This window comes from Hemitrygon akajei, chromosome 1 (genome assembly GCF_048418815.1).
Source record: "Hemitrygon akajei chromosome 1, sHemAka1.3, whole genome shotgun sequence".
Lineage (NCBI taxonomy): Eukaryota > Metazoa > Chordata > Chondrichthyes > Myliobatiformes > Dasyatidae > Hemitrygon > Hemitrygon akajei.
This window is the reverse complement of record NC_133124.1, coordinates 58,392,565-58,415,494: the sequence shown is the minus strand read 5'-3', so window position 1 is coordinate 58,415,494 and position 22,930 is coordinate 58,392,565. Positions and strand designations below refer to the sequence as shown.

General features: G+C 41.8%; 1 protein-coding gene across 6 annotated transcripts in view; it reads left to right on the top strand.

Moving 5' to 3' along the window:
* Positions 1–22,930, top strand: part of lpin2 (lipin 2) — a 115,626-nt gene that overhangs the window by 44,103 nt on the left and 48,593 nt on the right. For all 6 annotated transcript variants that reach the window (XR_012098739.1, XM_073043711.1, XM_073043721.1 and 3 more), the window contains exon 3: positions 13,165–13,260. Coding sequence is in view for 5 of the 6 variants with exons in the window: in XM_073043711.1 (XP_072899812.1) it covers positions 13,165–13,260 (96 nt within the window). In the remaining variant the exon portion in view is untranslated. The remainder of the gene's footprint in view (positions 1–13,164; positions 13,261–22,930) is intronic.

Sequence of the window (22,930 nt, the reverse complement as noted above, 5' to 3'; positions counted from 1 at the left end):
AAAATGACAGATGGAATTTAATGCAGACAAGTGTGAGGTGTTGCCTTTTAGAAGGACAAATCAAGGTAGGACATACACAGTAAATGGTAGGGCACTGAGGAGTGTGGAGGAACAAAGGGATCTGGGAGTTCAGATATATAATTCTCTGAAAGTGGCATCACAGGTAGACAGAGTTGTAAAGAAGGCTTTTGACATCCTGGCATTCATAAATAAAAGTATTGCATATAGGAGTTGGGATGTTATGGTGAGGTTGTATAAGACATTGGTGAGGCCAAATTTGGAGTATTGTGTGCAGTTCTGGTCACCTAACTATAGGAAGGATATCAGTAAGATTGAAAGAGTGCAGAGAAGATTTACTAGGATGTTGCTAGGTCTTCAGGAGTTGAGTTACAGGGAAAGATTGAACAGGTTAGGACTTTATTCCTTGGTGCGTAGAAGAATGAGGGGGGATTTGACAGAGGTTTACAAAGTTATGAGGGGTGTAGACAGAGTAAATGTGATTAGGCTCTTTCCACTTAGATTAGGAGAGATAAATATGAGAGGACATGGCTTTAGGGTGAAAGGAGAAAGGTTTAGGGGGAATATTAGGGGGAACTTCTTCACTCAGAGTGATGGGAGTGTGGAACGAGCTGCCATCTGATGTGGTAAATGCGGGCTCACTCTTAAGTTTTAAGAATAAATTGGATAGGTATATGGATGGGAGAGGTCTGGAGGTTTATGGACTGGGTGCAGGTCAATAGGACTAACGGAATAAAGTTTCAGCACAGACTAGAAGGGCTGAATGGCCTGTTTTCTGTGCTGTAGTGTTCTGTGGTTTAGCACAGTTAAAGTTTGCACAATCAGACTATTGATTGGTCCAAAATATTGCCAAAGGCTGAATCAATTTTCCATTAAACCACTCACAAGTATGACCATCTCTCAGTAGCTGATGTTATCCAACACTAATGTACTTTAACAAAGGCTTGGTAATTCATATTGGTTCAATTGACATTTTTCTTTGAAACTTATCAAACTGTTCATATTGAGCTCAGTTGTTCTCCGTCCACAGCAGTAGCTGCCAGACTCTTCTCTCCAATGTTTTCTTCTTGATGGGCATTTGAAATGGATGTTTATAAGCAATTTTATTTTCTGTGTGATAAATTGGATAGATACATGGATGGGAGAGGTCTGGAGGGTTATGGACTGGGTGCAGGTCAATAGGACTAACTAATAACCCTCCAGACCTCTCCCATGTGTGAAGGTGTTGTTGCACAGTTCTTTTCACTCAAGAGAACATGGAAAATACAGTATAATAGGTTTTGAAATGTGTTTGATGGCTCTGGGCCTCTGTATTCACTGGAATTCAGAAGTATGAGGGGTGTCCTAACTGAAACTGTATGTTGAAACATCTTGATAGAGTGAATGTTTCCTTTGGTGGGAGGGTCTAAGACCAGAAGACGCAGCCTCAATAGAGGGGTGTCCTTTTAGAATGGAGATGAGCTATGGAGTCCAAGTCTTTATGTATATTTAAGGTAGAGTTTGATTGATTCTTGATTAGTCAGGGCATGAAGGGATACGTGGAGAAGGCAGCAGATTGGGGCTGAAAGGAAAATTGAATCACCCATGTTGAAATGGCAGAGCAGACTCAAGGGGACAAATGGCCTAATTCTGCTCCGATATCTTATGGTTATTTATTGACTACCATTTTAAGCCGTTTTATAATTTTGAAGCAGAGCCAATTAATTCAGATTTCCTTTGCTATCACTGAATCACTAGTTTTCCTGTAATCGGGGTTGTATCTTATGAATCATGGCTTTAGAGTAAATTAGGTATGCTCATTCTCCTTTCATATCAGATATATTTCTTCCTCCTAATTTATATTCTGTATTTATCAACCTGAGTATCAAAGTCTACTGTGAACGTGCAAGTCCTTATATAGTTAAATGTTGCGGATTGGAAACTTGGCTCTTCACGTCTCAGATGTGGTTAAATCCAGCCAAGTGCTGAACTTCATTTGTGTCTGATAGTTGCAATGTGAGCTGTGGGTTCTCAATCCAGTACTAAACGAGATAACAACTGTTCCCTACTATATGGAGTTACCATTTACATTAGAGTACTCGTAAAAATGTCAAAAACTTAATAGCAAAGAGAAAGTAGCTTTTGGAGCAATACTAGATATTAAAGTTCAATGTAAAATTTATTATTAGAGTACTGTACATGCATGTCACCGTTACAACCCTGACATTCTTTACCTGCAGGCATAGGTAGCAAATCTGTAGAACACTAACTGTAAACATCAGGAACTGTAAACAAACTGCAAATGCAGATATAAATAAATAGCAATAAATAATGAGCATGAAATAACAAGATAACAGTCCTTAAATGAGTGCAGCTATCCCCTTTTTGTTCAAAAGCCTGATGGTTGAGGGATAGGAACTGTTCTTCAGCCAAGGGTAGTGCAAGCCCTGAGGCTCCTGTACATTCTACCTGATGGCAGTGAGAAAAGGGCATGGCCTGGGTGGCGAGGATCTTTCATGTTGGATGCTGCTTTTCTACAGCAATGTTTCATGGAGGTGTGCTCAGTGGTTGAGAAGGTTTTACCTGTGAAGAACTGGGCCAAGTCCACTATCTTTTGGAGGATTTTCTGTTCAAAGACATTGGTGTTCCTATACCAGGTCGTAATGTAGCCAGTCGGCACACTTCCCATCACACACCTATAGAAGTTTGCCAAGGTTTTCGATGACATGCCGAACTCTACAGACTCCTGAGGAAAAGGAGGCACTGCTGTGTTTTCTTTGCAATAATATGGGTCCAGGACAAGTCCTTTGAGATGGTGACACCCAGGAATTTACAGTTACTGGCCCTTTCCATCTCTGATTCTCTGATTAGGACTGGCTCATGGATCTCTGGTTCCCCTCTCCTGATGCAACCAATCAATATGCTCTCCACTACACATCTACAGAAGTTGGTCAGATCTTTAGATGTCATGCTGAATCTTCACAAACTTCTGAGGAAGTAGAGGAGCTGCTGTGCTTTCTTCATAATTGTATTTGCATGTTGGACCGGGGACTGATCCTCTGAAAGGATAACATCAAGGAATTTGAAGTTGCTGACCCTCTTCACCTCTGATTTCCCCTGATGAGAGCTGGCTCATGGACCACCTGTTTCCTCCTGAAGTCAATAATCAGCTCCTTGGTCTTGCTGATATTGAGTGAGAGGTTGTTGTTGTGGCACCACTCAGCTAGATTTTCAATCTCCCTCCTGTATGCTCTGGGAGTTCGTGAAGGTTCCTCCATAATTTGATAGTTGAAGCCAGCATAGAAGACATTGAGCTTATTTGGGAGTGAGCCCTTGTCGTCATCTATGTCGCAAAGTTTGTGATAACGGTGGTGTATTCATTGAGATCTTCTGAGTCCTTGGAACATGGTCCAGTCCACTGACTCAAAGCAATCCTGTAGCCGATCCTCAGCCTCTCACAACCACCTTTTTTTTAATGGAACCTTGCTCTTTCTCTCTGCAAGTATGCAGTTAGGAGGACACCCAAGTGATCAGATTTCCTGAAATGCGGTCTCAGCATGGAATTGCCATTTCTTACTGTGCTCCCCACAATGTGCTATGGTATATGTAGTCCAGCCCCTGGGATTTATCCACTCTTAAGCACCTGAATATTGCCAAGACCATCTCTATCATAATATCAGTATGTTCCAGGATATCTCTTTCCTTTGTTGTGTAGTTTCCTTGACCTTTAGGTAACCATTGATGAAAACTATTCATCTGTCTCCCGTGGTTCCACACATTAGACTATCACTTTGAACCTCAAGGGGATTTATTTTCTCCTGCTTATTTTTTTTGCACTTAATATGCATATAGAATTTCTTGCATATTTTTGTCTACCAAGGATATATTGTGTCTCCTTTTTACTCTTCTGATTTAAGTATGTTACATCTTTGTGCTTTTGTGCTTGCTTTGCTTTGCTGCTGTTGTCAATGCATCTCTTGTTGCATTCCAAAGTTCTTCTGGTTCGACCTCTTCTAAGTTCAGCAGGGCTTCAAAACTGTTGCAAACCCCTATGCTGAAAGAGTTTGGTAAGTCTGAGAGATTGTATCTCTATGCTGAACGAGTTTGGTATGTCTGAGAGGTGGTTTTGCTCATTTTACATTCTTAACCCTGAGCTTCACCTTGGCCAACAGCAGTTGATGATCAGTATCACGGTCAGCTCCCGGTTTAATTTCCATCTTTTGTCAGTGAAGATCTAATCAATCTGGAGCTGTCCATGTGTATTTGTGCCGAAGGTGTTGATCAAACATTGTGTTCATTATACAGAGGTGGTTTTCTTGAAGAACTCACTAGCCATATTCTGCGTTTATTTGGTGTTCCTAAACTGTTGTTTCCCATGATTTCCTTATTCAGAGATGTTTGAACTACTTTTGCATTGAAATCACCTTGAATGAACACAACATCAGTTTTCGGAGTATCATCAATGAGGCTTTGCAGGTTGTTGTAGTGTTCCTCAGGCTCTTCCTCCTCTGCATTGCTAGCTGGTGAGCAGTTGATAATGAGTGTGATTGGGAAAGACTTGCATTATATACGGATGGACATTAGGCGTTCGTTCAATGGGTAGTAGCCTAGTACTGCTTTAGCTATTTCTTGCTTCAAGATGAACGCAACACATGCTCTTCCTCCTTTCTCAGATCCGGAGTAGTACATTGTATAGCTGTTCTTTGTTGTAAAATGACCTCTGTCAGACCATCTGATCTCTGTTGTTCCAATGATATCGCAGCCAATTCTGCCGATTTCATCGATGAGAATGTGAAGTTTCCCTGTGTTCCTTAGAGTGTGAACAGTCCAAGTGCCTGAGGGTCTTTGTTCCAGCACTGGTTGTGTCAGATTCTGGGGTTCTTGGAAGAGGATTTCCCACAGTATCTTCATTATGATCAGAGGTACTTGAAGTGCTGCCAGCCTCTTCCCCAGTAGCATTGTTACCGTGATGCAGGCCACAGGTCCTACTGCCCAGTGGAATGGTTTTTGTCATTCATTGGTCCTGTCATAGAGTGAAAGTGGTTGTTTTGGAGGAAAGAGGATTCTGTGAGTGGTTCCCACGTCCTTCTCACAGCACAGTGGTTGCTCACTGACCAAATTGCCCAACTGTTGATGCTATTATGGCATTCTTCCGCCTGCGCAGTTGACATTATTGCCGATGACCTGCTGAGATCTTCCACCAATGCTGTCATCCAACACCCTGCTGCCAGTGTCTTCACCGTAACCCTAGTGAGGGAGGCTGATAGGTGCTAGTCCTTGACCAAGGGACACCTGGGAGTACCAGCGACTGTAAAGAAGCACTCTATCATCCTCAAGGCCCTTGCGGACCCCTTCATAGACTACTCAAAGGTGTAAGACTGTTCAATACGCCAAACTGTGGACGACAGTGATTCAGCTGGGTGTGGCACCACACCTAGTGGCTTTTCTAGAAACACTATGCTACGCAATCCTCCAGCCTTCAGACCACATCTGGTGAGACTGGATCATTCTGCAATGGGAAAGGAGTCCGCCAAGGCTGCATCCTTTCTCCACACCTTTTTAACATTTACACTGAGATGATCATGAGACTGGCGATTCCAGACAACACTGACATTACAATATGAGGAAGAACCATCAGTCACGTGAGATATGCAGATGACACAGCCCTGCCAGCCACATCAGAAGAAGACCTACAGGCACTACTCAAAAATGTTGCAAAAGTCTCTGCTGAATTTGGATTGCTGATAAATGGCAAAAAGACCAAAGTTACGGTGATAAGAAAAACTACAATTCAAGCTGACATCTACATCGGAAACGACAAGTTCGAACAAGCGTCCTCCTTTATATACCTTGGTGCAGAACTAAATGTCACAAACAAATGCAGCAAGGAAATAAGGTGAAGGCTAGCAATGACACGCAAAAGCACTCCAAACTCTGGAACATCTGGAAAGATAGATCTGTGAACACTGACACCAAGATATGCCTCCTCAAGAGTCTCGTCTGGCCAGTAACCCTATATGGCTGTGAAACATGGACCCTAAAGCAGCTGATGAAAAGAAGTTGACAGCATTTGAGATGTGGACATGCAGACAGATCTTCAGGGTATCATACATTGAAAGTAGATCCATCAATTTCATCCTAGAAAAGATTGGCATGAAACCAGTACTTCTGGAAACCATTATCCAAAGGAAACTTTTGTTATTTTGGACACATCTCAAGAACTGATGGCACACTGGAACGCAGTGTGCTTGAAGGCAGAGTAGAAGGAAGCCACTCCTGAGGCAGACAGAGGACAACCTGGATCAACAACATCAAGAAGTGGACCAGCCTCGCCGCCAGAGATGCAAGAGGTTTGACTGCCGACAGATCGCAGTGGAAGAAAGTGGTTGCCGAGACTCTGGCAGAGTATGGCACATGATGTTGATGATGATATCTTTGTACTCATCAAGGGACTTGCTTGATCCTAGCTGTCTGTACCTAATATGCACATCTGTTTTCTGAGCCAGAGCCTCTATGCCTAGTTAACTGGGGTTCCCTAATCCTGCCCATCTTGCTCTTCACTTTAACAGAAGTATCTTGACCCTGAACTCTGTATACTAGACAATGAACCTGCTACCAAAGCAGTGTTTGATTTAATAAAAGTTATATTGATGTGGAGCTATACATTGTACCTTTCTGTGAAATCAAACCAAAGTGTTGACAGCTCAGCATATGTGCTACTGCTTAATCCATGTAAGTACTGAAATACCAACTGAGGATGTTTCAGTTTAATCTTTTACAAGCCACCCATTACATATGCTTGCAATGAGCACTAATCACAGTGAGAAAGGTACCATATATTTGATTCCAGAGCCATTGTGGCTTAGAACCTGTTATGATCTACACCGTAGAGTTTTGTTAGAGGTGATTGTGGAGATCCTAAACTCTGCTTATCTTTCAAAATTCTAAGGCTTCTGGAATTGTTTCCATGGTCTGAAAGATAATGAATTTGATCCCACTGCTTAGACATATAGAAATATAGAAAACCTTCAGCACAATACAGGCCCTTTGCCCCACAGTGTTACTATGCACACGATCAATGCCTCTCAACATCTTATATACCTCTATCAGGTCATCTCTCTTCTCCGTGGAATGACAGAGGATAAGGCCAAGTTCACTCAAACTGTTCTCATAAGGCATGCTCCCCAATCCAGGCAACATTCTTGTAAATCTACTCTGCACTTTTTCTATGGTTTCCACATCCTCCTTGTAGTGAGGTGACCAGAACTGAGCACAGTGCTCTAAGTGGGGTCTGATCAGTGTCCTATATAGCTGTAACATTACCTCTTAGCTCTTGTACACAATCCCACAGTTGATGAAGGCTAATACATCATATGCCTTCTTAACTACACAATGAACCTGTGCAGCAGCTTTGAGTGTCCTATGGACTTGGACCCCAAGATCCCTTTGATCCTCCACACTGCCAAGAGTCTTAACATTAATACTATATTCTACCATCACATTTGACCTACCAAAATGAACCATCTCACACTTCCCTGGGTTGAATTCCATCTGCCACTTCTCAGCCCAGTCTTGCATCCTATTGATGTCCCATTGTAACCTCTGAGAGCCCACCACATTATCCACAACACCCCCAAACTTTGTATCATCAGCAAACTTACTAACCCATCCCTCCACTTCCTCATCCAGGTCATTTATAAAAACCACAAAGAGAAGGGGTCCCAGAACAAATCCCTGCACAACACCAACCTCCATGCAGAATATGACCCGTCTACAACTATTTTTGCCTTCTGTGGGCAAGCCAATTCTGGATCCACAAAGCAAGGTCCTCTTGGATTCCATGCCTCCTTACTTTCTCAATAAGCCTTGCATGGGGTATTTTATCAAATGCCTTGCTCAAATCCATATACCCTACATCTACTGCTCTTCCTTCATCAATGTGTTTAGTCACATCCTCTTAAAATTCAATCAGGCTCGTAAGGCATGACCTGCCTTTGACAAAGCCAGGCTGACTATACCTAATCATATTATGCCTCTCCAAATGTTCATAAATCCTACCTCTCAGGATCTTCTCCATCAACTTACCAACCACTGAAGTAAGACTCAGTTGTCTAATTTCCTGGGCAATCTCTATTCCGTTTTTTGAATAAGGGAACAACATCTGCAACCCTCCAATCCTCTGTAACCTCTTCCATCCCCATTGATAATGCAAAGATCATTGCCAGAGGCTCCGCAATCTCCTCCCTCACCTCCCACAGTAACCTGGGGTATAACTTGTTTGGTTCCAGTGACTTATCCAACTTGCTGCTTTCCAAAAGCTCGAGCACATCCTCTTTCTTAATGTCTATATGTTCAAGGTTTTCAGTCCACTCTAAGTCATCCCTGCAATCGCTAAGGTCCTTTTCCGTAGTGAATACTGAAGCAAAGTATTTATTAAGTACCTCTGCTACCTCCTCTGGTTCCATACACACTTTTCCACTGTCACACTTGATTGGTCCTATTCTCTTGCTCTTCACATTCTTGTAAAATGGCTTGGGGTTTTCCTTAATTCTGTTCACCAATGCCTTCTCATGTCCCCTTCTGGTTTTCCTAATTTGATTCTTAAGCACCTAACAGCTAGCCTTATAATTTTCTAGATATCTATCAGTACCTAGTTTCTTGAACCTTTAGTAAGATTTTCTTATCTTGACTAGATTTTCAAAAGCCTTTGTATACCACGGTTCCTGTACCCTACCATCCTTTCCCTGTCTCATTGGAACATACCTATGCGGAACTCCACGCAAATATCCCCTGATCGCTCTCCAATGCTATGGTAAAGGAGATAGAATTGTGATCACTATCTCCAAAATGCTCTCCCACTGAGACCTGAGACCTGACACCTGACCAGGTTCATTTCCCAATACCAGATCAAGTACAGCCTCTTCTCTTGTAGGCTTATCTACATACTGTGTCAGGAAACCTTCCCGAACACACCTATCAAACTCCACCCCATCTAAACCCCTAGCTCTAGGGAGATGCCAATCAATATTGGGGAAATTAAAATCTCCCATCACGACAACTCTGTTATTATTACACTGTTCCAGAAACTGTCTCCCTATGCACCCCTCGATGCCTCTGTTACTATTGGGTGGTCTATTAAAAAAAAATACCCAGTAGAGTTATTGACCCCTTCCTGTTTCTAATTTCCACCCACAGAAACTTAGTAGACAATCTCTCCTTGACTTCCTCCTTTTCTGCAGCTATGACACTATCTCTGATCAGCAGTGCCACACCCCCACCTCTTTTGCCTCCCTCCATGTCCTTTCTGAAACATCTAAAGTCTGGCACTTGAAGTAGCCATTCGTGCCCCTGAGCCATCCAAGTCTCTGTAATGGCCACCACACCATAGCTCCAAGTACTGATCCATGCTCTAAACTCATCTGCTTTGTTCATGATACTCCTTGCATTAAAATAGTCATATCTCAAACCATCGGGCTGAGCGTATCCCTTCTCTATAACCTGCCTATCCTCCCTCTCACACTGCTTACTATTTGTGAGGCAACTGCCCCTTCCGTCGTATCTTCAGTTTGGTTCCCACCCCCTCGCAATTCTAGTTCAAACTCTCCCCAATAGCCTTAGCAAACCTCCACGCCAGGATATTGGTCCCCCTGGGATTCAAGTGCAGTCTAGCCTTATTGTACAGATCACACCTGCCCCAAAGGAGGTCCCAGTGATCCAGAAATTTGAATCCCTTCCTCTGGCTCCAATCCCTCAGCCATGCATTTATCCTCTACCTCACTCTATTCCTATTCTCACTGTCACGTGGCACAGGCAGTAATCCCGAGATTACTATGCTTGTGGTCCTGCTTCTCAGCTTCTTTCCTAACTTCTGGTAGTCTTTTTTCTGGACCTCTTCCCTTTTGCTACCTATGTCATTGGTATCAATATGTACCACAACCTCTGGCTGTTCTTCCTGTAGGATATCATGGATGCTGTGAGAAACATCTTGGTCCCTGGCACCTGGGAGGCAAACTACCATCTGTGTTTCTTTCCTGTGTCCACAGAATTGCCTGTCTGACCCCCTAATGATAGAGTCCCCATCACCTGCCATCCTCTTCCTTTCCCTACCCTTCTGAGCCACGGGGCCAGACTCTGTGCCAGAGGCACGGCCACTGTTGCTTCCCCCAGGTAGGCCATCTCCCCCAACAGTACTCAAACAGGAGTACTTGTTATCAAGGAGAACAACCACAGGGATTCTCTCTAGTACCTGACTCTTGCCCTTCTCTCTCTTGACTGTTACCCACTTATCTGTCTTCTGAGGCCCTGGTGTGAATATTTGCTTATAACTCCTCTCTATCACCTCCTCACTTCCCCTGACCAGACGAAGGTCATCGAGCTGCATCTCCAGTTCCCTAACCCAGTCGCTAAGGAGCTGCAGCTTGACGCACCTGGCGCAGATGTAGCCGTCCGGGAGGCTGGGATACCCAGTACAGAGCACCAGCCTCACAGCCGTGCTTCCTGTTCCTTTTCTTCACAAGTAACTTGCTTCGCCTCAACCCATTATCGCCAAAGCTCTCCTACTCTGACTCCCTCTATTATGGCACCCGCTCTAGAATGCTGTCTTTTTAAATTCTTCCTGCCGGTCTAACTTGCTGATGTCCTCGCACCTGCGTAGTCGTGCCTCGATTAAACCGCTGAAGAAAAAAATGCTTATTAAAAAAAGAAAAAAAAGCCAGGGAACTGCAGACATGTTAGTCTAACATCAGTAGTAGGGAAAATCAATAGTGAAGAGTTTAATAATATCTTGAACTGAATAAATGAGCAGCATCTGCATTCATTCATGATAGAATAGATAGAGAACCAGTGAAAGTGAACTACTTAGGTTTTTAGAATGCCTTCAATATAGTTACACAGAAGGTTAGCCAGCAGGTTTGGTGCATATGGTAATATACAGATGTCCCTCCCACTACCCCCTTACAAAGGTAGAGTGTTCCTTTGAAACCTTTCTTAAGCCGAAATGGCGTAAAACGAAGAACCATTAATTTATATGGGAAAGGTTTTCGTAAAAGCGAAAATAGATTAGTAATGTAGGTCTTTTGTAAAAGCGAAGTGGTGTAAAGCAAACATTCGTAAAGTGGGGGGGACCTGTACTGATGTTTTGAAGAATTGCTCATAGTGTAGAAAGCAATGTATGGGAATATATAGATTTCGAGTTGGGTTATAACAAGATGGGTTTGGCAGGGAACAATGCTCAGATAGTTATGATCTATAATAAGCAATTTTGCTTTTGGAGACAAATAGTTCCAAGTCTGCTGCGAAATCAAGTCGTGGTTGGACTTCAAGAGAGGAGGATGTAAAGAGACTTTAACAGAATATAGATGAGTTGAATAATCAAGCAGGGATGTGGCAAATATATTAATGGAGAAAACAGAAAAGCAGCTTCTTAGTAACACAAGTAAAATGCTGGAGAACTCTGCAGGTCAGGCAGCACCTATGGAAATGAATAAACAGTCAAAGTTTCAGGCCAAAGCTCCTGTTCAGCTGCTTAAGTGGCGAAAGATTTCGGGTTAAGTGGTGAAAGATGTGGGAAATTTACGTTTAAAGGAGGTAGTTTACACACACACACCCCCCCCTTTTGTTATGAGAGGATTTGAGTACAGGAGTATAATTGTTGACATTGTTATAGGGCTTTGTGACTGCAGCTGGAATATTGTGTGCAGTTTTGGTTCAATCTGAAAATAGAATATAATTGCCGTGGAGTGCAGAATAGATTGGACAGTTTCCATTGAGAGAAAATTTGGTGTTTGAAAAGGAATTTTTGTAGACTAGACCTGTATTCCATGGAATTTAGAAGAATAAAAGTACAATTTACAATGCTTATCAGGTTTGTAGCAGTACTGATCCTCAAGTGATCTATCACTAGGGTTCATGGACTCAAAATAAGCAGTAGGCCATTTAAGAAAGAGATGCAGAGTGTAGAGAATCCTTGGAATTCTCAACTTGCAGTCCTCAATCTCATTCAAAATACAATTATTTTGGATATTAATGAAGCCAAGATCTATGCAGATAGGAAAGAAAGTGACATTGAGGTAGAAGACATGTTCTTGATAAATGGGGTGACACAGTAATGTAGTGGCTAGCATAGTGCTTTACAATACAGAAGACATGGGTTCAATTCCCACCACTGCCTATATGAGGAGTTTGTACATTCTCCCTGTGACTGCATGGATTTCCTCTGGATGCTCTGTTTTCCTCCCACAGACCAAAGACGTGGTAGGTTAATTGGTCATTGTAAATTGTCCTGTGATTAGGCTAGGATTAAATTGTTGTGTAGTGTAGTTCAAAGGGCTGGAAAGGTTTATTTTGCGCCGTGTCTCAATAAAATAATTAACAAGCAAATTGGCCTTCAAAGGCCAAAAAGGCTCATTACTTCATAATTCTAGTGTTCATATGCAGCTGTTCAAATCTTTATCCACTTGCCTTTATCCAAGTCAAGTCACTTTTTTTAATTGTCATTTCAACCATAACTGCTGGTACAGTACATAGTAAAAATGAGAACATTTTTTCAGGACCAGGGTGTTACATGACACAGTACAAAAACTAGACTAGACTACGTAAAAAAAGACACAGAAAAAACTAGACTACAGACCTACCCAGGACTGCATAAAGTGCACAAAACAGTGCAGGCATCACAATAAATAATAAACAAGACAATAGGGCAGTAAGGTATCAGGCCAGGCTCTCGGTATTGAGGAGTCTAATAGCTTGGGGAAAGAAATTGTTACATAGTCTGGTTGTGAGAGCCCGAATGCTTCAGTGCCTTTTCCCAGATGGCAGGAGGGAGAAGAGTTTGTATGAGGGGTGCGTGGGGTCCTTCATAATGCTGTTCGCTTTGCGGATGTGGTGTGTAGTGTAAATGTCCGTAATAGCAGGAAGAGAGACCTTGATGATCTTCTCAGCTGACCTCACTATCCGCTGCAGGGTCTTGCGATCCAAGATGGTGCAATTTCCGAACCAGGCAGTGATACAGCTGCTCAGGATACTCTTCAATATCTTCAATATCTGAGCATCCTAATCAATGAGGCTTTTTAAATATTTATCACTATGAATGATTTGTGTAATGCTTGAAGGGATGCTATGTTTGAAAACTTGATTTTTAAAAAATTACTATTACTTTTCAATTTACAGATTGACATTGAGATTAATGGGGATCCAGTTGATCTGCACATGAAGCTGGGTGATAATGGAGAAGCATTCTTTGTGCAAGAGACGGAGATAGAAAATGTGCGTAACATCTTTACATGTAAATATTTAAAATGAGGTTGTTTCTCATGGTAAATGAGAGAGGCAGTCTTTGTTAACCTTTGATTGTAGGCTGCTTCTCAAGTTAAGTATCTTTGCACTTTCTACTTGCAAATGCTGCTTCAGAATACATCAAAGAACATGGTGGAAAATTTGTCACATTTGTTTTTGTGTTAAATGAAACCTAGCTGTTAGGTTTGTTACCATAGCTCCTGAATTTACTGAATATAATTTTAATCTGAGCAACTCTATTCAACTTTCAATATGTAAAAATGTTTAAAATTAACTGCTAAAATTAAGTATTCACTGTGAAAATATAGGAAGTGTTGCTTCTGATAATGATAAAACAACCAGTGATTCCAGGTCTCATTATTTTATAGATGCTGCCTGGCCTGCTATGTTCCACCAGCATTTTGTGTGTGTTGCTTGAATTTCCAGTATCTGCAAATTTCCTCGTGTTTGCTTTAGTGATTCCAGGTCTCATTTTTTGAGTGCCAGACTAAAACTAAGGCACTAATGCTATACGTGGTTTTAACAGGCTATGGGAGAAATTATCATGAGGTAATGAGAGACTTGTGCAAGACTCCCCTATGCCCCTTGCTCACTGCAAAACCCAGAATACTGGGATGATCCCATGATACTTGAGCTCTGGCAAGGGTCTCAAGCAGGGAAATAGCTGGATTAACATTTCTTGCTGTCTGCCCATATCCTAGTTTTCTTCCCCTTTCCTTAAAGTCAAATAAAGGCCTACAGATATAGGTCATGAGATATAGTGATGTTGGTCTTGTTAGTGTACTTTTACCAAAAGGTGCTAAATGAGGTGTCAATGCTACTTGTACGTGGATAGCAAAATAGGTTTGAGACTGAATAATGATGTCCTGATAGTGGCAATCTTCTTTTATTTTTGCAGATTTATGAAACTTGTGAGTTTAATAGAAAAAGGGAAACTTAAAACAGGATATTGTCACTGTTTATTTTGACTCTGTTATTTGTTTTGCCCTATGGTTGGTAAGAAAGAGAACAGCTGAAACCAGATAGCTAAGGATATAGTGATTAATGGGGCAGGTTGTCTGATTCACATGTAGTTATTGTTAAGGGTGCATGACCTCCAAACTAACCATCTGGATAGTTGTCATACCAGCGGGAGTTGAATTATCCCTCGTGCCTGCAGGTGGTCACCTCATTTAGAGATTAAGGTGCTAAGGAGCTTTTATTGCAGCTGGGCTTTTGAATAGCAAGGGACAAATCAGAAAGGTATAAATTTGATGCTACAATTTGAAGTTACTTGAGAGAGCATTTTATCTAGGGACTGGCACTGAAGTTACAATTCAGTTGCTGAAACAGCTGGGCTATGTGGGTCAACTCTTTGTAAATACATTTTTATGGTAGAATTATTTTTAAGAATTGTGCAGAACAATAAGGTTAATGAATGAGATGATAGGCACTCATTATGATTTCTTCACTGTAGTTCAAGTTTAATGTCATTTCAGCCATATACTTGTACACCACCAAACTGAGCAACATTCCTCCGGACCAAGGTGCAAAACACTCAGTAATGTTACCACAATGAATTTACATGTAGTGTGCATTTGCCTCACAAGTATAACACTACTGGCATTTCATATGGAGTGAAACCTGGGTGGTGTCAGGGAGTTCAGTAGTCTCACGGCCTGGGGGAAGAAGCTATTTCCCATCCTAGAAGTCATTGTCCTAATGCTGTGGTACCTCCTGCCTGATGGTATGGAGCCAAAGAGATTGATGGATGGACGAGAAGGATCATTGACAATGCTAAGGGCCCTATGTACATAGTGCTCAGTAAGTATCATGGATGGGTGGAAGGGAGATCCAAATTATCCTCTCAATAGTCCTCACAATCCTTTGCAACACACACAAAATGCTGGAGGAACTCGGTCGGCCAGGAGGCATCTAGGGAAAAGAGTACAGTCAATGTTTTAAGGCCGAGATCCTTCAGCAGGATTGGAGGGGGAAAAAAGATGAGTACATTTCAGAGGTGGGGGGAGGGTAGGGAGAAACACCAGATAATTTGGTGAAACCCAGAGGCGGAGGGGTGAAGTAAAGAGCTGGGAAGTTGATTGGTGAAAGAGATACGGGGCTGGAGAAGGGGGAATCTGATGGAAGAGGGCAGAGGCCATGAAAGAAAGAAAAGTGGGGGGGGGGGGGAGCACCAGAGGGGAGTTGGTGGGCAGGCAAGGAGATAAGGGAAAAAGGGATGGGGAATGGTGAAGGGAGGGGGCATTACTGGAAGTTCAAGAAATCGATGTTCATGCCATCAGCTTGGAGGCTACCCAGATAGAATATAAGGTGTTGCTCCTCCAACCTGAGTGTGGCTTCATTGTGTCAGTAGAGGAGGCCATGGATTGAAATATCAGAATGGGAAGTGGAATTTAAATGGGGGCCATTGGGAGATTCCGCTTCTTCTGTTGGATGGAGTGTAGGTGCTTGGCGAAGCGGTCTCCCAATCTACGTTGGGTCTCACTGATATATAGGAGGCTATGCCAGGAACACGGGACACAGTATATGACCCCAACAGACTAACAAGTGAAGTATCGCCTTACCAGGAAGGAATGTTTGGGGTCCTGAATGGTAGTGAGGGAGGAGGTGTAGAGGCAGGTGTAGCACTTGTTCCACTTACAAGGATGTGCCAGGTGGGAGATTAGTGGGGAGGGATGAATGGACAATGGAGTCGCTTCGGGAGCAATTCCTCTAGAAAGCAAAAAGTAGTGGAGAGAGAAAGATGAGCTTGGTGGGATCCCATTGGAGATGGCAGAAGTTACAGAGAATTATGTGCTGGACACGGAAGCTAGTGGGATGGTAGGTGAGGACAAGAGGAATCTTATCCTTGGTAGGGTGGCAGGAGGATGGGGGTCAAAGCAGTCGTGCGTGAAATGGATGAGATATGTTTGATGGCAGTATTGATGGTGGAGGAAGGGAATCCCCTTTCTTTGAAGGAGGAGGACATCTCCTTCATTCTGGAATAAAAAGCCTCATCCAGAGAGCAGAGGTGGAGACGAAGGAATTGAGAGAAAGGACTGACATTTTTGCAAGTAACCGGTTGGGGAGTGGTATAGTCCACGTAGCTGTGGGAGTCCATGGGTTTATAATAGACATCAGTAGATAAGCTGTTTTCAGAGATAGAGAGAGAGATTGAGAAAAGGGAGGTCAGAAATGGACCAGATAAATTTGAGGGCACGGTGGAAGTTGGAGGCAAAGTTGAAGTCGACGAACTCCGCATGTGTTAAGGAAGCAGCACCAATGTTGTCGTCAATGTGGCGTAGGAAAGTGGAGGTCAGACACCAGTGTAGGCTTGGAACACAGACTGTTCTAAATAGGCAACAAAAAGGCCGGCATGTGTGTGCCCATGGCTACACTTTTTGTTTGAAGGATGTGGAAGGAGCGAAAGGAGAAATTATTAAGAGTGATGACAAGTTCCACTAGAGGGAAGAGAGTGGTGGTGGAAGGGAACTGGTTGGTGTCCAGAAAGAAACAAGACTCTCAGTCCTTTGTAGGGTTTTGTGGTCAGATGCCTTGCAATTCCCATTCCAGATGGTGTTGCAGCTGATCAATACTCCCTCAATGGTGCTCTTGGTTTGAATGGAGTGGGGGCGGGCAAAGCCTTGCTAACCTCAGTCTCCTGAGGAAGTGGAGACACCACTGTGCTTTCTTGACTAAAGAGGTTGTGTTGAGGGATCTGATGAGATTGTCTGTTGTGTGCTCTTCCACAAATATGTTTTGTACTTCTACATAGGAGTGAAAGTTATTCTTGTATGATTTGTTGGCTCCACAACATACTTCAATGCATTGGTCTGTTATAAATGAAATTGGCTAAGGACTGTTGGCTTAAGACCACATATTTCTCCAAAAGTTACTTTGACATGCTGCTCTTAATGGAAATAATTGGAGCCAAGTTTGATTAAAAGTGGGTTGCAAGTTAACATTTTTTTCCAAAGTGGAATATGTCCCATATGTGCTGTTTCCTCCTGTACAAAACACCAAGCTCATGAAACTGAGAAATTGTCAGGCAGCCACCATGGTGTTTTCAACTCTGGTTTTTGGTGGCTGAAATAAAGCCACGAAATTTATTTTTTTAATGTTTAATTTTGTAAGGCAGGATATAAGCAATGGGAATCCCAACTACACTAAGCAATGAGGAAAACTATAGAACCACAAGAAATTTTGTAATTTTGAAAGTTGAAATGTGCATAAAATGTCAGTGTGTGTGCATATGGGGGGAGAGATGCTTTTTTTTTTTGTTTTGCTGAATTTGTTCCATTGCTAGGGTTGATCATTTTACACAACACACACACCAATGATCAATAAGTAGCATGAAATTTTCCACTATTTGTCAATCTCATCAATGTTCATTGAATGCTAGGCAGATGTAGTGTCAGTATTCTGGCCCTGAGAATGGTTTAGCTATTGCTGCAGACCCTGGATAAATGAATGCTTTGAGCTTAATTAATGCAATTTTAAATTTTTGACAAGTTTGAATTAGATGATGTCTGTCTTGATCCTGCTGTTATGTTATGTCCATTTTCCTTGTGCAGGTCATTTTGTTAAGGAAACTGATCAGTTTTAAAATCTAAATCTGCAGCTCTGTTTTTCCTGTCTTTTATATAATTTGCAAGCACTGCTATTTAAAAATGGACTGAGGAAGTAACCTAATTGCTCTAGTAAAAAGGTTTTCTTCTCTTGCTGAGAACATGAACTTCAGGCAGCAGGTTTTAATTATAAGCTTTCTGCAGTCTTTTGTGAGACTGCTTTCTTACAGCACATTTGATTTCATCAGCATTTGGTTTCTATGGCTGCCTTCATCTAGTTTTGTCTTCCTGCATTTACTTGGTCTCTTGAATTTGACACAACTACATTTGGATCTAATTCTTCCACAAAAAAAATGGTCTAAAGTTCTTTAAAATCACATTTTTCAGTTTCTTTTGATTTCATTTGTCCTTAACATCTTTTTTACGTGGGAATGTATGAAATAAATACTGCAGAAAAGTATGGTTCTTGTAAACAGGAAACTTGTTTGTCCTTAGACAACCCCTAATCAAGCGTGTCTTTCTTATATAGACTCAGAGAACATGGCAGCACAGAAACAGGCCCATTGGACCATAGACCATAAGATGTATGAGCAGAATTAGGCTATTTGACCCACTGAGCCTGCCCCACTATTTCATCATGGCTGATCCATCCTGCGCAACCCATTTTCCTGCCGTCTCTCCATAACCTTTCACACACTGACTAATCCAGAGCCTTCCAACCCCTGCCTTAAATGCATCTGGTAACTTGGCCTCCACTGCCGCCTGTGCCAATGAGTTCCAAAGGTTTATCACCCTCTGGCTAAATAAATTTCTGCTCATCTCAGTTCTAATTGGACATCCCTCTATTTTGAGGGTGTGTCCTCTGGTCCTAGACTCTCTACTATAGGAAACATTCTCTCCACATTCTCTTTATCTGAGCCTTTCAACACTTGATAAGCTTCAATAAAGTCATTCTTCTAAATTCCAATGAGTACAGGCCCAGAGTCTTCAATGGCAGCTTACATGATAAACCTTTCATTCCTGGAATCATTCTCGTGAACCTCTTCTGAACCCTCTTCAGTGTCAGTGCACCCTTCCTTAGATAAGGGGCCCAAAACTGTCTCTCAATACTCCAAGTAAGGCCTCACCAGTGCCTTATACTGACTCAACATTACATCCTTGCTTTTATGTTCTAGTCTTCTTGAAATGAATACTAACATTGCATTTACCTTCCTCACCATCAACTCAACCTGCAAAACCTGTTAGGGAATCCTGCACAAGGACTGCCAAGTTCCTTTGCATCTTGGATTTTTGAATTTTCGCTGCATTTAGAAAATAGTCTATACTTTTGTTCCTTCTACCAAAATGCATGACCATATACTTTCTGGCACTATACTCCCATCTGCCACTACTTTGGCCATTCTCTTAAATCTATCTAAGTCCTTCTGCAACGTCTGTTTCCTCAACACTTCCTGCCTTTTCATTTGTCTTATCATCTGCAAACAAAACCATCAATTTTATCATCCAAATTGTTGACATACAACATAACACAGATTGGTCCAACACAGACCCCTCTTGGAACACCACGAGTCACCAGCAACCAATCTAAAAAGCAGCAACACACAAAATGCTGAAGGAATTCAGCAGGCCAGACAGAATCTAGGAATAGAGTACAGTCGACATTTTGGGCTACCTTGTCTATACCTCCTGTGTGATTTTTTTCCAACAGTCCAATATCTACTTTTGCCATTCTTTTACTCTTTATATTTCAGAAAAAAAAACTTTTGGTATAATTTTTGATATTATTTGTTAGCTTAACTTCATATTTAATCTCCCCCCCTCTCCCGTGAGTTTCTTTTAGTTGCCTTCTGTTGATTTTTTTTAAATTTCCAAATTCTCCAACTACAGGTTTCCCCTGCTATCTGAAGTTGGAGCGTTCCTATGAAACCATTTGTAAGCCGAAATGTCATAAAGCGAAGAAGCACTTACCATTAATTTATATGGGAAAAATTTTTGAGCATTCCCAGACCCAAAAAATAACCTACCAAATCATAAAATAACACGAACATATAGAAAATGCAGGAATGATATGATAAATACACAGCCTATATAAAGTAGAAATATTGTATGTATGGTGTAGTTTCACTTATCAGAATCAGGAAGACCGCGAGCCAAAATCGATTTGGAGGAAAAAAAATCGGCACGTACACGCCTGCGCACACAACTGGCCCCACAAGGCTTCACGGTCATTGTAGTCTTTCTCAGGGAAACACACATATAAAGCGGGCATCTTTTTTTTTGTAAAAGTGAAAATCCTCTGGTTAGCAAAAGTAGGTACTAATGTAGGTCTTTCGTTACAGCGAGTTGTTGTAAAGTGAACATTTGAAAAATGGGGGGTCACCTGTATCCACTAATTTTTGTTCTATTGTATGCCCTCTCTTTTGCTTCTATGAGCTCTATTAACTTAAGCTACTGAATTATATCCAGTTGTCTACACAACATTCACTCCAAAATTGCTGACCCCCCTCCCCCAGTGTGCTCAACCTCAAACTACTCCAAAAAGCCATCTTCTGTGTTCCAAGGAGTAAAGTCCTAACCTGTTTAAACTTTTCTTATAACTCAGGCTTTCCAGTCCTGGTAATATCCTTGTAAATTTTCTTTGTACTCTTTCAACTTTATTTACATCTTAACTGTTGCTAGGTGAACAAAACTGTATACAATACTCTAAATAAGTCCCCATCAACATCTTTTACAACTTCAAAATAACATCCCAGCTCCTGTATTCAATACATTGATTTATGAAGACCAATGTGCCAAAAGCTTTCTTTACGACTCTATCTGTCCCGCAACTTCCAATGAATTGTGGACCTGTTTTCCCTAAACCTTTTTTTTTCTAAAACTACACTTCTCAGTGCCCTACCATTCACTGTGTACGACCTACCCTGATTGGTCCTACTGAAATGCAACTCATCACACTTGTCTGCAGTAAATTCCATCTGCCATTTTGTTTAGCCCATTCTTCCAGCTGGTCCAGATCACACTGCAAGCTCTAATAGTCTTCATTACTGTCCACTGCATTCCCAATCTTGGTGTCATCTGCAATTTGCTGATCCAGTTAACCACATTATCATCCAGGTCATTGATTATAGATGGCAAACAACAATGGACCCAGCACTGATCCCTGCAGCACTCCTGTACACAAGACCATGCTGACTATCGTTAATCAGTCCCAGTCTATGCAAATACTCATATCTGGTCCCATAATATACCTTCTAATAACTTCCCCACAACTGATCTCAAGCTCACCTATAATTTCCTGCTCTTATTTTTAGAGCCTTTCTTAAACAATAGAACAACATTAGTTATCCTCCTGTACCTCACCTGTCACTAAGGATGATATACAGTATAAATCATTCACCCCCGTCCCCAACGCCCTTGAAAGTTTTCATATTTTATTGTTTTACAACATTGAATCACAGTGGTTCTAATTTGGCTTTTTTGACACTGATGACAGAAAAATACTCTTGTGTCAAAATGAAAATAGATCTCTACAAAGTAGTCTAAATGAATTGTAAATATACAATACAAAATAATAGATTGCATAAGTATTCACCCTCTTTAAGTTGGTATTTAGTAGATGCATCCTGGCAGCAATTACAGCCTTGTGTCTGTATGGATAGGTCTCTATCAGCTTTGCACATCTGGACACTGCATTCTTTTCCTATTCTTCACAAAATCGCCCAAGCTCTGTCGGAATGCATGGGGATTGTGAGTGAACAGCCCTTTAAGTCCAGCCACAAATTTTCAATTGGATTGAGGTCTGAATGCTGACTTGGCCACTCCAGACATTAACTTCGTTGTTTTTAAGCCACTCTTGTGTAGCTATGGCTTTGTGCTTGGGGTCATTGTCTTGCTGAAAAATAAATCTTTTCCAAAGTCGCAATTCTCTTGCAGACTGCAGCAGGTTTTCCTCCAGGATTTCCCTGTATTTTGCTGCATTCATTTTACCCTCTACCTTATAAAGCAGCCTGTTGGGCAAGAGTTACACAAGCTTTCCAGGTCCTGCTGCAGTGAAGCATGATGCAGCCACCACCGTGCTTCACAGTAGGGATGGTGTTTTTGATGATGTGTGGTGTTTGGTTTATGCCAATCATAGCTTTTAGTCTGATGGCCAAAAGCTAAATTTTGGTTTCATCAGACCATAGCACCATCTTCCAGCTGTCTTCAGAGTCTCCCATGTGCCTTCTGGCAAACTCTAGCTGAGATTTCATGTAAGTTTCTTTTTAACTGTGGTTTTCTCTTTGCCACTCTCCCTTAAAGCTGCGACTAGTGAAGCACATGGGCAACAGTTGTTGCATGTGCAGTCTTTCCCATCTCAGCCACTGAAGCTTGTAACTCCAGAGTTGTCATAGGTCTCTTGGTGGCCTCCTTCACTAGTCCCCTGCTTGCATGGTCACTTAGTTTTTGAGGGGGCCTGCTCTAGGCAGATTTACAGCTATGCCATACTTTCCATTTCTTAATTGACTTAAGCTGTACTCCAAGGGATATTCAGTGACTTGAAATTTTTCTTGTATCCATCTCCTGACTTGTGCTTTTCAATAACCTTTTTGTGGAGTTGCTTGGAATGTTCTTTTGTCTTCATGGTGTAGTTTTTGCCAGGATACTGACTCACCAGCAGTTGGACCTTCCAGATACAGGTGTATTTTTACTACAATCAATTGAAACACCTTGACTGCACACAGGTGATCTCAATTTAATTATGTGACATCTGAAACCAATTGGCTGCACTAGTGATGCTTTGGTGTGTCACATTAAAAGGGGTGAATTCTTATGCAATCAGTTATTGTGTTTTATATTTGTTATTGATTTGTCTCATTTTGTAGAGACCTGTTTTCACTTTGACATGGAAGAGTTTTTTTTATTGATCAGTGTAAAACAAACGAAGTTGAATCTACTGAAATTCAATGTTGTAAAACAATAAGACATGAAAGCTTCCAAGGGGGTGAATACTTTTCATAGCCACTGTACATATCTCTGCTAGAGCCCCTGCAATTTCTACACTTGCCTCCTTCAGGGTCCGAGGGAACACCTTGTCAGGACCCAGGAATTTATTC